Source organism: Corylus avellana, chromosome ca1 (genome assembly GCF_901000735.1).
Source record: "Corylus avellana chromosome ca1, CavTom2PMs-1.0".
NCBI classification, from domain to species: domain Eukaryota; kingdom Viridiplantae; phylum Streptophyta; class Magnoliopsida; order Fagales; family Betulaceae; genus Corylus; species Corylus avellana.
In genome coordinates this window covers 11373255-11388630 of record NC_081541.1, presented here as the reverse complement: position 1 = coordinate 11388630, position 15376 = coordinate 11373255, and the positions used below count along the sequence as shown (strand labels likewise).

The 15376-nt window shown below is 37.2% G+C and overlaps 2 protein-coding genes across 2 annotated transcripts; both read right to left on the bottom strand.

Moving 5' to 3' along the window:
- Nucleotides 1–1461: 1461 nt before the first annotated feature.
- On the bottom strand, nt 1462–8651 carry LOC132166874 (probable prolyl 4-hydroxylase 4). The gene is made up of 7 exons (XM_059577717.1): nt 8381–8651; nt 8074–8131; nt 7847–7951; nt 7232–7289; nt 5460–5635; nt 2086–2155; nt 1462–1972 (listed from the first exon to the last, which is right to left on the bottom strand). Exons 1-7 carry the CDS (start codon nt 8518–8520, stop codon nt 1677–1679), a joined length of 903 nt encoding a protein of 300 aa, XP_059433700.1. The 5' UTR covers nt 8521–8651; the 3' UTR covers nt 1462–1676.
- Nucleotides 8652–9646: 995 nt separating this feature from the next.
- LOC132181459 (receptor-like cytosolic serine/threonine-protein kinase RBK2) lies at nt 9647–13987 on the bottom strand. The gene is given in 9 exon segments (XM_059594730.1): nt 9647–9721; nt 9724–9831; nt 10699–10848; nt 10942–11077; nt 11435–11514; nt 11611–11765; nt 11866–12117; nt 12916–13242; nt 13867–13987. Coding segments are annotated over 9 exon segments (1404 nt in total).
- Between the last annotated feature and the right edge of the window lie 1389 nt (nt 13988–15376).

Genomic DNA, 15376 nt, shown 5'->3' with positions numbered 1-15376 from the left:
TGGAAAAGTGTATTGTCCAGGGCATGTGGAATACGCGCCGGCGTGTGGAGCTCATGCTACAGCAGGTGCAGTGCAAAAGGAGGAGAGCTGGGAGGATGATGGTGACAGTGGAGTTGTCTACTGCCTAGGGCATGTGGAACACGCATCGGCACGTGAGATCCATGCTCAGGCACGTGCCGTGCTGGTGGTAGATGAGGCAGTGGTGCTGGAAGGATGGGAGGTCGGTGGTGATGGTGGAGTGGCGTGTGTAGGCCCGGGTCAACCTAAGGAGAGAGTAGATTGTTTTTTTTTTTTAACCCATCTATGAACCAAGGAAGATCTGGGCTGCAATGTGGAGGATGGTGAATGGCGAGCGGCCAAAAGGGGAAGGAAGCGGGCAACCTAGGGCAACAAAGAGGTGGACAACGAAAAATGGAGCAAAAACGTTGTGTATTAGGGCGACAAAAAAACGAGAAAACCAAGCGAAAACAACACTTTGCATTCGAAGAAGAAGAAAAGGGGAAGGGGAGGAGGAAAGGGTTCCCTTTTCCCCAAAGAGCCACACAAGCGGTGGTGAAAAACCTCACAAGGGGGTAGTGTATTATCTACCTAGAGAGAAGGAGGAGCTTCTCTCACTAAAATGAGAGACGCGATTTGGGGATTATATTTCTATTATGGCAACCTTTTGGTAGTTTCCACCGTTTCCATGGAGTCACGTATTAGTTTGGCCTGAAGTTGAGATGCTTGTCTACTATTTTCAGAAATTTTCCATTGATTTTTGCCCTAGTTGAATTGCTTATTAGCTTGCTAAGCATGCTGCCATTGTTTCTAGTTTACGAATTTGGTAACTTACCCATATACTGCCAAAATTTTATAGAAAGGATATCTTATAGAGGACCACTAATCTATTTAGGCTCTCATCTCTTTAATGCCTCTGATATGACGGGAATCGCAGTGTGGTCCACAAAAAAAAAAAACAAAAACAAAACAAAAACAAATAAATAGCGCAAAAACGTTAGGATGCGCCGGTAGACAAATCAATAAATTAATAGATAACAAAAGAGCAAAAGACACTTTGATGGCTGCATGTTCAAACCCTTTTCCTTCCTACCTACAACAAACAATAACATTTGTTCATCACTCCAATTATATGCCATTCTAAAAGTTTCACCACTCTCTCTCTCTCTCTCTACTTTGATGGCTGCATGTTCAAGCCCCTTTCCTACCTACAAGGCTACAACAAACAATAACATTTGTTCATCACTCCAATTATATGCCATTCTAAAAGTTTCACCACTCTCTCTCTCTCTCTCTCTCACACACACACACACACACACACAAGATTCGTCCAAGCAACTCAAATCTCAACCATGTGGGATGACATGGAAAACATTGCAAGTATTGCCCTCCACTTAGGAAGGGAAGGGTCCCACATAGTATCAGATCATTGAGATTATAATCTCCGCATATTCCCAAATCTTTCTACTACTAAAACCTAAAATATATTAATTGTGTTCACGTCTTTGATTTGGAGTATTATTTCACATAAACATGATTGCTATCAAAAAAAGAATACAAGGCTTCTGTGTAACCATTGCAACAATATATTAGGGTCAACCGATAAAATAAAAACAAGAATTTCCTGAATGAAGCCTACAACAGATTCTGTGTGAAGAAAGCACATAAAAGTGAAATTTCTAACACACCTTACAACTTCTCCTACAGTAGCCAGGAAGCTCTGGAGACCCGACCATATACTCCTTGTTCTTGGTGCATTCTCCAAGGGCAGCCCATCTCTCGCAGCTATCATTCACATCTGTGCAGTTTCCACCAGCTGCCAAGTTCTTGTCAAACGAGTCTACATGAATCCACTTTGTTGCTGACCATTTCTCACCTTCAATCACTGGGCAACCTGCATGGAGACTGTCTGTATCTGGAATCGCATTTGGGTGGAGACTGAAAAAGAGAAGGGCATCCCCTCTTCGTGGTTTCACTAAGTATTTCCAATGAGGGGATGGAAGGCAACAGGAATTACATCACTTTACTGGAAAGGAAACAGTGTAAACAGAATGCACAAAAGCAATGATAATTTGTCTAGTGGCTCACCTGCAATTCCTTTCTTTGCACACTCTGAGAGATCATTGTTTATTTCAGAAGCTCTATGACGTGAAGATTCCTGTTGGCAGTTAGGTTTATATAAATTTAAATAACCAAAATTAGATAGAGAATTCAATCAGGTCGGCAACAGTTCTAACATGTTCCATAAAAGTAGAAAATCTTCTAGCGTTGAATTTACTCCCTGGAAAAAAGCCAAAAAGAAAAAAAAAAAAAAACCCAAAAAGATATCCCAAACTGTCTGTAATATGTCGCAATAGAACAGGAAGCATTGCATCATCCCACCATACATGTTATCCCTATTTATATTTTGTGTCCCTAACATGTACTTCCTGAGAAGTTTTGCCAAGCATCTCAAAGAAGGTTTCGACCGCCGCAGTTATGATGATAGAGCTTGATTGTATGACATTGGATTGAATTGATGGAATTGTAACAAAAGCGAAATGAATTGAATGAAACAATACTCCACCTCAGGTAGGAATGGTACCACACAACTTGTTTGATAAAAGTCTTTCATTTGTGAAAGTTTGATGTTCGCTCCTTTTACAAGATCCTTGCTTGTAAAGATGCTTTTCCCTTCCCCTGGAAAAGTATTTGGTGGACCAAGGTTCCCTTGAAAGCGGCCTTTTTTGTTTGGTTGGCGGCTCTAGGAAACCTTCTTACCATGAACAATCTTATGAAGAGACATGTAATCGGGGTTGATTGGTGTTGTTTGTGTAAACAGAATGGGAGTCCGTGGACCATTTCCTTCTCCATTGTGAGGATGCACCTGCCTTATAGAATGCAATCCTTACTTGCTTTGGGATGTCCTGGGTTATGCCTAATCGGGTGGTTGATTTCTTTGCCTTCTGGTGGATGGGTGGTTGCTCTTGGAGTGCTATTGTGTGCAAGATGGTGTCTTCTTGCCTTATGTGGTGTCTGTGGAGGGATAAAAATGATAGAACTTTCGAGAACCAAAAAAGGACGTTGGAGGAGTTCAAGTCTTTTTTCTTTTCTTCCCTCTTTTCTTGGACTGTTGCGTTTTTAACTCCATTAGTGATTAGTTTTAATGATTTTCTTGTTCTTTTTTCTTATTCTTCTTAGGTGTTCTCTTATATACTTCATGTGTACTAGAATTGCGCCCCTTTGCGCTCTTTGATATGATTACATTATTAAAAAAAAAATTCTTCACTGACCTCTCCTAATAAGACCGAATACATACTAACAAGAGATAATAACAAAAGATAACTCGATAACTCAAATACTAACAAACCCTTCAGCTCCTAACATCTGCCCCCACAGAAGAGGGACCTTGTCCTCAAGGTCGAGCCTCGACCTGCATGGAGCATGGTCTCGAGTACCCCTCAAGGGCATGTAAAGAAATTTGTGGTTCTCCTTCCTCTATTTGCACCTTCTGCTCGCCACCCTCCACAAGAAAGAAAAAGTTTGCCGTCTTGGATTCTTTCCCCTTGGCTTCTGCTTCGATCACAAACATGTGATTGACCTGGCATCTATGCCCCGAGGTGAATCGGTCATTGTAGTTGAAGCAAAGACATTTTCTCCCATGACATTATTTTTAGGGTTAGTAAAGAGGTATTTGATCGAGCAATAGATAGAGCCACTGGATTCCCTGCTTGAAGTTTTGTGACTTCAAGCCACGAATTTATTTTAGATCAGCTGAGCTGATCATCTAGCATCTTGGCCAATTCAATTGCCTCCTGTAGTGTTTGAGACTTGAACATGCACACCTCTGCGATGATCTCATCATTCAAGCCGCCAATAAATGTTCCAATCAAAGCCTTTTGTGGCCATCCCGACACTCCGTTGGCCAAGTGCTCGAACTCCCTCTGATATTCTCCAAGTGTACTATGTTGCTAGATCCGAGAGAGCGCCTTGTCAAAGTCCTTGTATTCCGTTGGGCCAAATTGAGTGAGGATCTCTTTTTCAAAAATCTTCCATATTACTGCCAACCGCTTCTCGTGATAAACCTTCTTTAGCCATTGCCAACATTGGTCGGCCTCACCTTCAAGATGAACCGCAACCAATGACCTAGTGTGTTGATATTCAAAGAATTGGGTGACTCATGCCCCAAATTTCTGACAGGGTATCCTCGATACTCTGCATCCTGGATTCTGTACCTACCCTCATTTGCTGAATGCCCTCCCTCAATGCTTGCATGTCTGCTTATAAGCATTCAATTATGTCCTTCTGTTAGTTTCCATACAAACATTGTGTTGCCGAGGAAGTTGTTTGTTGTTGACGCGTCATCCTGGTGTGGTTGTGGCGTGCTTATGATAAGGTGTTTGGTGCTTTGGGTGATTGGGTGTGGCATTAAAAGTCTTGGGCGATGGTTCTGCGATGTGCCAGTAGATGAGGAAGAAAATTGGTTGTTGAGGGGACATTGTGCGTGGAGGTCGGTGGATGTTCTCCGTGTTGTTTGTTGTTGGACTGTTTTGTAGGTCAGGTGGCTCTGACACCAAGTTGATAGAGCCTGATTGTATGAAATTGATTGAATTGATGGAACTGTAACAAAATGAAACAATACTCCACTTCGAGTAGAAGCGGTATCACACACAACTTGTTTGATAATGTCTTCATTGACCTCTCTGTTCCTAACTCCAACATTCTACTTATAGGACTGAATACATGCTAACAAGAGATAATAACAAGGATAACTACATTTCCATACAAGTGGCTTATTTGAACTCAAATACTAACAAACACTTCATCATCCAAATACATAGATTAGGATAATCATCATTTTCTCTTGCTCTTATCATTACTGGTATTTGGGATTAAGCTTCCTTACCCTTCGGCTCCTAAAATTTATGCTATGATCCTAAGTGCCCCACATCAATTAAGTGCAATCTTAACCATGGTATATAGGCTCTTGGGCACCTTCTCCTTACAAGCTGGTTTTCAATGGCGAGTTTTACTTGAAGTTTGTATCATTTGGTATTAGAGCCACCACCACATCGAGATTGCGATCTAACGTAGGTTGTTGAGTATGGGATTAAATGGGTTGCGGCTTTGTAGCTGAGTCCAGGAGGGGCCGACTTATAGGTTGGATTAAAATGTTTTGATATTATGTATGACTATAGTGTTAAGTCATTAAATTATAATAAGTGAGTTGAGTCGCCAAAGGGCTATAATCAGGTCAGTGTCAATAGAATGGGCCATCATAAACATCGACTGCGAAGCGTGATGATATGCTACAATCCTAAGTGTTCCACATCGGTTAAGTGAAATCATAAACATGTGTATATAAGCTATTAGCCACATTTCCCTTGCAAGTCGGTTTTTAAGAATGAGTTCTACATGAGGTTGTATCACATAAATATAAAAAAGTTCTAATGAAGATAGATACAATGAATACTTGAACTGACCTCCGCCTCAGGGAACACTGTTTCTCCACCTTTGGCCACATCAGTAAGATACATAAGTACTGTTGCAGTTCGGTGTCCACCCCGAGCTATATTGATCTTGTCGGCAAAGTAATCATAGTGCGGGTCATATTTCTGCCCAGGCTCATATCTTAATACTTGTATGTCTTCCCCATTTTCTGAAATTCAAGAAACACAAATCACATCTAGTGCTTGTTCCAGTACCAAGAAGAAGCAATCAAGTAGAAGGTTTTCATTGTTTCACATAATACAAGATTGAAATGGATAACTCTTTCCTACTCTACTCTGTAACCCGCATTTGACAATATATTATAAAATGCCTTCTATTTGATCATGTGATAATTTGATAAGTGGACAAATGTAATATTAAGATTATGGCTAAATGGACAAATAAAAGAACATTATAGGCACAGTATGCTGCAAATTATAAACAAAGTTTATTCACCTGTAACTGGGATTTCAAAAAGCCTTGACTTTTAGGCCACAATTGTGATTTGGCAATATCAAGATGGCGTAAAGCCACAAATCTTTTTGTGGCAAACCAAACTCTAAATCCCTCTCGATCAAATCCCAATTAGCTCTGAATTCTAAATATGGACAGTGTACCAGCATACATGGCAAGCATATCCATTTGGTACTCTTAGGCTATGTGATGTAGGACAGATTGCTTAGGTATCATACCTGATGCAAGAATTTAGCTTAGCACTATAAATTTTGTACCTCAAGGTTACCATTGATGTAGAAGCATTTGTGGCGGGTGAGGAATTAGTGAAATAGGAAATAGGGAATAGAATAAAAGGTTCTAGCGGTTAAATTTAATGGTTGCAGGTATGTTTTACTGCGGGCAGTTATACCTAAGATTTCCAAAGCAATCACAACTACCCACCCTTAATAGCAATTAAAAGATGCTCTAAAATTCCCTCTATTGATCTTTGAAAATTTATAGATTACACGGTTCTTTTATGGGCTGAAGCAACCTCTTTTTCCAAATAAGCATGGGATTCATTATTCAAATGGAAATTTAGAACGTTTGACTAGTGAACTAAGCTGGAAGCTACCGACTCTGCACTTAAAAAGCCAAGAACTAATCCCACAGAGAATCAAACCATGGGCTACAACTACATCTCATTCCAGAAAATATGGAAATTGCCCGATCATCCTTGATTCAATAAAACACATAAAAATTATAAAATAAAATAAAATAACTGAACAAATAGTATAAAAACTTGGTAAACACAAAATAAGAGGATCAGTCCAAGATGGATAACACAAGGTCCAAGTGGATTTCCAATTTAAACCATATTTTAAAATTCCTTTGGTATTTGAAGGTGCTTACATTTAAGCTTTTTGTGATTTGCATCTTGTGCCTGTCAATATGTAATTATGATAAGAATTTTGGACCTAAATTCTCAAATTTACTTATAGACGCTCTCCCTTTATAAAAGAATTTTGTTTTTGAAGGGTAGACAACAGCATATATCCAATCAGTAAATTAACTGATTTCTTTTCCATAGAATCACAACTATCTTTCATTCTGCTTACAAGCAAGGAATGACTATACATACACATATCTAGGTCATCTTAATTACAGCATTAATAGTAACACATCAAGATATGGATCTGGGGCTGCAAGTAGTGGGATCAATTGCGTGAATCCAACTTTCAACTTCAAAGAGATACGATGAATAACAACCACCAAAAGAAAAAGAAACAAACAAAGAAAAAGCCAGATTGCTCTACCAGAAATGGTGTACCTTTTGGAAGAAATGTCCAGGTAGATAACTTGTCCTCTATACCAGCAATTATAGGATCCTACAAAAGAACTAACAGAGTGAGAAAGTTCCATGTATTGTGCTCAGCAGAAATATCAGTTAATGGAAATGGAAAAGCAAGCAATCATGTATAAGTCCTAAAACACAACATAAAAGAACTAAAGAAAGCACAACCATATAGACTCACAACCATAATCTAAAATCAATAGCAAGGTCTTAGACTGCATTTTGCCCTAAAGTGATTCTGTCAAGTTCTTGGGTGCAAGTAAAAGATCTCACAATACTCTATGTAGTATATGCTAGGAAAATGCTGTTGCTTACAAAAGGAATACGCGATATTGACTGCCATTAAGTCAAGCAAATTATACAAAAAAAATTTCTCATATTTATGTGTTCCAATTTTAGAAAAAGTTGTTAAAGAGAAGCTTGAAATGCCAACAATGATAATCCAATGTCAACTCCTTTTAATCTAATAAAATTAACAAAGTAGTACTGCTTTAGAAACCACAACATGACTAAACATGCCAAACAAAGGAGAATAGGATATATACATTTATATCAACAAATAAAGGGGCCAAGAATCACAAAGAAGCAAACCTTGGCCTTACGAATAAACATCCCGGAGCTCGTGCGAACTTCGCTCAGCTTGCTTTTTCCAGACATGTTATCTGCAACGGCAGATCTCTTCAGCTCCGATTTTGCCTAATTACAATGTAACCAACAAATTCTAAGAACTATACGAATCAAATGCACATTGGAACCTTTCTCTTTACTCTTTTTCTATTTAAATTAAATTGAATTGATGAAGTCAGTATGCTACTCACGAGAGTGATCAAGTGGTCGCATTCTAGGTCCGTAAGGAAACCTTCGTAGACGAAAGCTCTGCAAAATCATCGAATCCATTTCGTTGAATAAGGTCAGAATATAAAATGTTCCAGCTGTTGTGTTAGGTTATTGAGAAAAGGTAAGAGAAAACTAAATTAACTATATATTGAATCTCAGCGAATTCATCCAATTGGCTGGGCTGAGGGGAGCTTATCATAATTTTAGAAACTACAAGATGTGACAGTAAATTTAAAATTCAAACACGTGTTTTCTCGGCAACCAAACGGAGCATTAAAAGAGAGAGACCTTGGCTTCCATGAAATCTGTTTAACTTTAGCGGGATTGATGATGGAGCTAGCTGAAGCAGCATAGGAGCCCGAAGATTCACGGAGGAACAGCGCGATTGAGAGCAAAACGACGAACCAAAGAGGCCGAAAAATCGGCATGAGGCTTGCTTGGATGCTGGATCGAGAGAGAGGGAGAGATTTTCCTGGAAAATGTCAATTTTCTGGGGAAAATAGTGAAAGATGTTGGTTCTCTATCTGTCAGTGGCACGATGATGTGTCTACCGTTGACGCCGATGTACGCGCGTCGTTGTTTAGGCAATAATACCCAAGGAAGCGTCGTAATTGTTGTGGCGACCTTTAAGGTTGTCAACGCGAAGATAGAGGGAGGAGTCAGATGTTAGGACGAAGGAAGATTATTATGGCCATAACTTTTTACGACGGTATCTATTGACGTAATAGTTCCAAGTTTAGTTTTAATATTCATATCGTCAAAAGACTAAAAACCCATAGCTTTGGCCCCAGCTAGCTTGCCACGCGAGGGGAATTTTATTTTGTTTTATATATTATTTTGAGATCTATGAGTAAGAAAATAGAAAATATATTATAAGAAAATAACAAGAAAAATGTAGGTTAATATATCAAAACTACATTCATTTATGTTTTTAAGTTACTTATATATCAAAACAATTCAAAAAAACCACTTAAAATATGTCACGTCAATTAATATAAAATAAACGTAAAATTGGCCGCCTCTCCCAAAAATTGGCTAGAGAGAATAGTCGAACTACTCTTACGGTTTTGAGGTGGTTTAGCCACCCCAAAATTCAATTAGAGAGAGAGTGGCCAAACCATTTCACGGCCACCCCAAAATTGGGATACTATAGCTTTATTACAAAATTCATTTGCAAGTGAAATAAGTAAGAGAAATTTGATCAACCATATATTTTGCTTAATTATAGATTGTCATATCAGTTTCTAAATGACTTTGTAATAAAACTTGTAATACTCCTAGCACTACTCTTTAATTAGTACTTTTAAACGTAAAATATTTAATTAAGCTTTTGAAATAAGTAGTGATTTAATACGATATTAACAAAAGTCATGCGTTCGAATTTTGTCTCAATTATTTACCTCCAATTTTAATTAAATATTATACGTGTTTGTCATTGAGAGAGTTTGACTTCACACAAAATAAGTATGTTAAAATATTAATTAAATAATTATCAATTGGACGTAAGTTTTCAAAATTCCCTTGAAATTTAGCTTTTGTACACACAGAAAATATTTAAACATCATTGCAGACACCCAAAACAGTCTCCATATGTCGATCCAGATCATTCAAAGTCTTATTAGTTGAGTATACTCTTCTGCATCAAACAGCTCCTCGAAGTATGTCCTTTGAAGTCTGGATTGTTGGCATTGTTTTACAAGCTCTAAGGTCTGGTCATCACCTTTCAGAATCTTTACAACCTGCATCACAGCAGTAGCTCAAATAAGTCAGAATATAATGAATACACCATTCTTATAGCTTGCTATGCAATATGCATTGGCTAATTCAGGTTCCTTGTGAGGTCAAGAGCCCTGTCAAGCTCTTTACAGCTAGCTATATATGAGTTTTGTAATGTGTTATTTCCTTTTTCCTGAGTAAAGGGAAAGCAGTAGGGGGCTATGTTTTCAGCTTTTGCTGGTGCCATCACGTTGGAACTAGTAGCTCATATTAAAACACCAGTGGTTGGCTAAGTAGACAGAGTGAAGTGAACGGTTTTCCTATATATATGTTATGTTATAACCCTGAATCAAAAAAGAAAAAAATATAGCCAGTTACAGATTTAGGGGGGATCGGCAGTGGCCCTAGTACCTCCCAAATTACAAGAAAAAAAAAATTTAAGGCAAAAAAAAAAATTAAGGTAAAAAAAAAAATTAAGGTATTTTTTGCCAATTGGTCTATTCCCAAAAACAGTTTGGCCCTTGGTCCCCCTAAATTCAAAGTTGGCTCTGTCCTTTATACAGCTGCACTCTCTATGGACGTAGGCACATTGCCGAGTCACATAAATTTGTGTCTTAACTCTCTCTTAATCTCTCTTTTTAATTTTATATTATTCATCATTGTTGTGAATGGTAACAACACATCATATAGGCCAATATTTTGTAAAAACGTGAGAGAGTTCATATAGAACTCACCCGCACACAGGTGGGCATGCTGCCTGAGATTGTTTAGACAAATGGACCCTATAAAAACTCTCTCTAACAATTCGGACGATAAAATTTCTTGGATCTCTATCACACCCCTGTAACCCTAGTAGAGAATGTTTTAGTATTTTGAGACAAAAGACATGCCTGGCTCATTTTAGGGCGATGAACTGAAGACTGATGTATACACAAAGAAGCTGTCAAGGCTAGACGATTCATCTGTTCTAAGTCATAGGCATTAGCAAGACATGGATCAACAAGCTCCTTGATACTATTCTTAGAAAGCAAAGGTTTAGCCTGCAACACATTGTTCAAAACAATTTGAATTGTGAACAATATTCCACAGTATAATGTATGGAATTGGTGCAGAAAGAAGGAAATTAAACATACCCACATCACAAGGCTTTGCTGTGAGCTATCCAGAGCTTTCCTTCCAGTGATTAGCTCTAGCAGTAGCACCCCATGAGCATAGACATCAGTTTTCTCATCTACAACTCCATGCATGAAGTACTCTGGAGGAAGGTACCTGTCATGATTTGGGGGAGGATGTCTGTTAAATTACCAGTTATCCTAAAAGTTTAAGCTGACAGGAAGAGATAAATTTAATCACTTTATCATATTACAAACTTAAGCTGATAGGAAAAGGTGAGGCCTAACACGTGAAATATTTAATTTAAATAGAGGGTGAATTGACGAAGTCAATGTTCGATCCCACGACCTTTGGCTCTGATACCTTGTTAAATTATTAATTATTCTAAAACCTTAAGCTGATAGGAAGAGGTAAATTTAATCATTTAATCATATTACTTTAACAATGTCAAATACTTGGAAACCAAGCTTTTAAAGAATGAGAAAACCATGTCGATTTTTGGGATTTACTAACCCAAATGTGCCTTCAAAATTTGATACAATATGGTGAGTCCATTGATCGGGAAGCCATTTTGCAAGCCCAAAATCGGAAATCTGCATCAATATATAAAGTTTCAACACAAGGAAAGCAATATATAAATCCTGTTTTTGCGTTTTACAGCATTCAATTATCATATAAAAAAAAGTTACCTGAGGTTCAAAATCCTCTGCAAGCAATATGTTCGAAGCCTTGATATCTTTGTGGATAATTCTCCTCTGACATCCCTCATGAAGATACAGAAGGCCCTCTGCAGTCCCCAAAGCAACCTTATATCTGATGCCCCAATCCAATTTCTCCCTTGGGCCTGGCAACATATAAAAAAGACACAAACTTACAAAGATTTTATTCTGTGGGAACTTGGGAGGATTTGAAATTCACAGCTTCATAATGATATATAAACAAACCATATAGAATAGAGGCTAGGCTCCCATGGGGAGATAACTCAAGAACAAGGTGCATCCCCCCTTCAACCCCATATCCAATCAATTTAGCAATGTTTGGATGATCAACATGGACCACAGTCCCAAGCTCACATAAGAAATCAGCAGTCATCTCTTCTTGGGTTCCTCTGCTCAGCCGTTTGATTGCAACATACTGCCCATCTTCCAATGCACCCTTGTAAACTTCGGCATAGCCTCCCTCCCCTATCAAATTCTCTTCATATAAGACAGGAATAAAAAAATGTTCATCAGCCTACCAGTAAAGTGTTGAGATTACATACAAAAAACATTCAAAACTTCACTTACACCCTCTAAAGTCTAAAATATAAGCGGTTTTCTAATCATATAATCTTGATTTTTAAAATTTTGCAATGTCAGCATATAGGATTTAAGGTTAATGTCACATATATTTACTGTAATTATAAAATAAATACAATTACGGTGTTCAACGTAATTATAATTATAAAATATATATAATTACGGTGTTTAGTAATTTATTCCAAATAAAAATTATTTTGTGGAATCAAATATTTTGAATTGATTATTGATTTGATTCTTATTCTTTGATGAGATGAATAAATAAGGTAGCAATTCTAATTGAGGGTCCTTGACCTACTTATAAATGAAGCCTGTGTTTTCTATTTATTGGCACTGATAGGCATATGTCGGAAAATCTCTTTTTATCTGTTGCCGTGTTTAATTTCTAGTTTGCTTGAGCAAACATGGCTGGAGGTAATTCTAAATCCTTATTTCCGCTGCGTATTTTATAGCATCTAATTTTTTATGCTAACAGTTAAAACTTATAAAAGTGTCCTCTGTTAGGATTTAAATTGCAAAATCCTAACACATGAGAACCCAACATTGCAAATTTAAGGTTTTAAGAGTACGAATGCAAAGGCGCTTAAACGAAAGGCGTAATTGAAGTTTTCCCTTTTAAATATAATCACTTCAGTTAAAATGGTATCTTCACATTTCCAAATGTGTAAATTAAATTCTGAAGAAAGAAGCACTGACCATGGCTGAAGTTGTTGGATGCAGCTTGGAGCTCTGAGAGTGTGAAGTTCTTCCAGGAAGACTTGAAGCAGCAAAACTCACTATCTATAGAAGAATTCAATGGTTCTGGAACCAAATCCTCTCTAATCCTTTTGCTTTTCTTCCTGGTCAGTTTCTGGGGTCCTTTCTTCAACATTCGAAAGAAGCCATGCCAATGTACATGTGTAGCTGATCTTGAATGATCTTCTGAGTCTGAAGTACTGGTCTTGGAAGAAGCCGTTTGATCAGATCCTAAGCTTCTTGGGGAGGATTCATACGTGCTCTCCTCTGCATCCATTGAACTCAAATCTGTATGATAGATATAATTCTAGCATTAGATTAGTATCGTGAGATCGAATACGAGAAATGCAATTTAATAGACTGTATATCACAGAGACAATGCAATCATAAAAATCATAAGCTCTTGATTTTTTTTTTTTTTTTTAGTAGTAGCAGCAGATGCCCTATATGCCATTCTCTTTGTTATGTTTATGAAAAAATTCAAAAAAATACCAAAACCTACTCACATCAGATTCCCTACATTTAACTAACCATCAAGGGTTATTATAGTGTTTCCCAATGTGTAGGGAACCAAAAGTGTTTCTCTTCTCTTTCATCTTTTTGTCTTTAATTAGGGATTGCATGTGTTGAGATTTTGTGAAAAAATTGAGAGTAAGTAGGAAACTTGTATTTTGTTAATAAATAATATTTTAATGGCATAGGGAAAGATAAGGAAAGTTACTGTGAAATACATTTTCATAGAGAAGCAAAAAGTAGTTTTGTGTCATAAACTTAGAGAAAATCAAATGAAAGCTGCTGCTAGTGCTCTCAAGTAGTTATTGATCAAAAAGTTGATTTTTACTGCGACAGCGTTACAGCTATTTTTCAGTCTGCTAAATAGCTTTAATTTAAACAAAATGGATAAATATTTACCGTTACTTGAAAAAGAGTTAGAGAGCCGAGCTTGAGCTTGCAACTGTCTGCTAGCTCCCAAAGGAGTAGCCTCCTCTTCTTGACTTTCTCTGGCAATGTCGTGGGAGCCATTGCTGCCCATATGGTCCTCAAGTGTCACAAAACACAGAATATGACCAAATCCAGAAGAGCTAAGCAAAAGGGGCTAAAAAATCTTTCGTTCTTTTGTTCTTTAGAATCCACAAGGGAGAAGGAACAAGGATTTGATGATCTAAATGTTGGAATAACTTCAAATACAAACATTTGTGTTACTGTGTACACTCTATATAGACTATAAATCCTAATCCTCCTAAGATAAAATATTAAATTACAGAAAGGAAATAAAGCAATCATAAAGAATCTAGAAAACCCAAAAATATATAGTAATCCTAAAATCACTAGAAAAAACTAAAAGAGATGTTAATATTACTAAGAAAACCTGAAAAAGATAAAAATAAAATAAAACAAAATTAACATGTGATCAACTAGCATAAAGAAGGACCAATGAAACTTGATATTATACGACAGAAGAGGAAGAAAACAGACAATTTACGAACAGGACACAAAAGCAACAATAATGTAATGTAAACAGAAGTTCACAGTAGTAGTCAATTTTTTTTTCTTCTTCTTATTGATTGTTTATAACAAGAGGTTAGAAATTAAGTGGCATCAATTTATATCTTTACTGTTAATTACTACATTAACACACCAAAAAAAAAATATCCCGGCCAGAAAGTAAAAGATAAATAGGAGGAGGGTGAGAAGATACGTACCATGAAGAAGCTGAATGTTCCCCGACATTGTCCATGAGTTATGAGAGGCGTCAGAAGCAAAAAGAAGGCGAAGGAGATGACAGAGACAAAGAGTCGCAGAGAGAGAGAGAGAGAGAGAGAAGAGAAAGGAAAGTAGCGGTTGGCATGAACTGAGTTTTGTTAGCCTTTAGAATATCCTATATTTTGATTACATTTCACCCAATATTGGTGCTGGAAAATCGGCTTTTGTTTTGTCATTGCTCCAATTCTTAATCCAACCTCCATTGCTTTTTATCTTTTAGAATTAAAAAATAATAATAATAAATAAAATAGAGAGTTGAAGAGGAGATAAATGAAGCATATTTTGTGGGATACTCTTGAAGCTTGGCTCTAAATTAAGCATGCATGCACGTAGCCACTCCAACATTGCCTCCCACTCCACTTTTGGTACTTTTGACCCGTGGACTAAGTCTCTCTCTCTCTCTCTCTCTGTCTGAAATTAAGGTTGTCACTGCAAGATAGTAATTACCGAGTCCAAGGTGATGAGAAAGGATGAGATCATGGGAGGGAGCTGGGGGACCGAAATCCAAATCCATAATTGTGCTAAATTTAGATTACATATTTAATAAGTTTGCATTAATTTATTTTTAAAACAATTAGCTTGATTTTATCACAAATTGCACCATTAATTTATTTAAATTAATGTTATAATGTTACATCTTTATAAAAATTTGAGCTCA

Coding starts and splice junctions, on each gene's coding strand:
- LOC132166874 (XM_059577717.1), bottom strand. CDS start 8,520: ATGCCGATTTTTCGGCCTCTTTGGTTCGTCGTTTTGCTCTCAATCGCG. Junction 5,636..7,231: donor CTGGACATTTCTTCCAAAAG/GTACACCATTTC, acceptor CTTGAATTTCAG/AAAATGGGGAAGACATACAA. Junction 2,156..5,459: donor CAGTGTTCCCTGAGGCGGAG/GTCAGTTCAAGT, acceptor AACTGCCAACAG/GAATCTTCACGTCATAGAGC.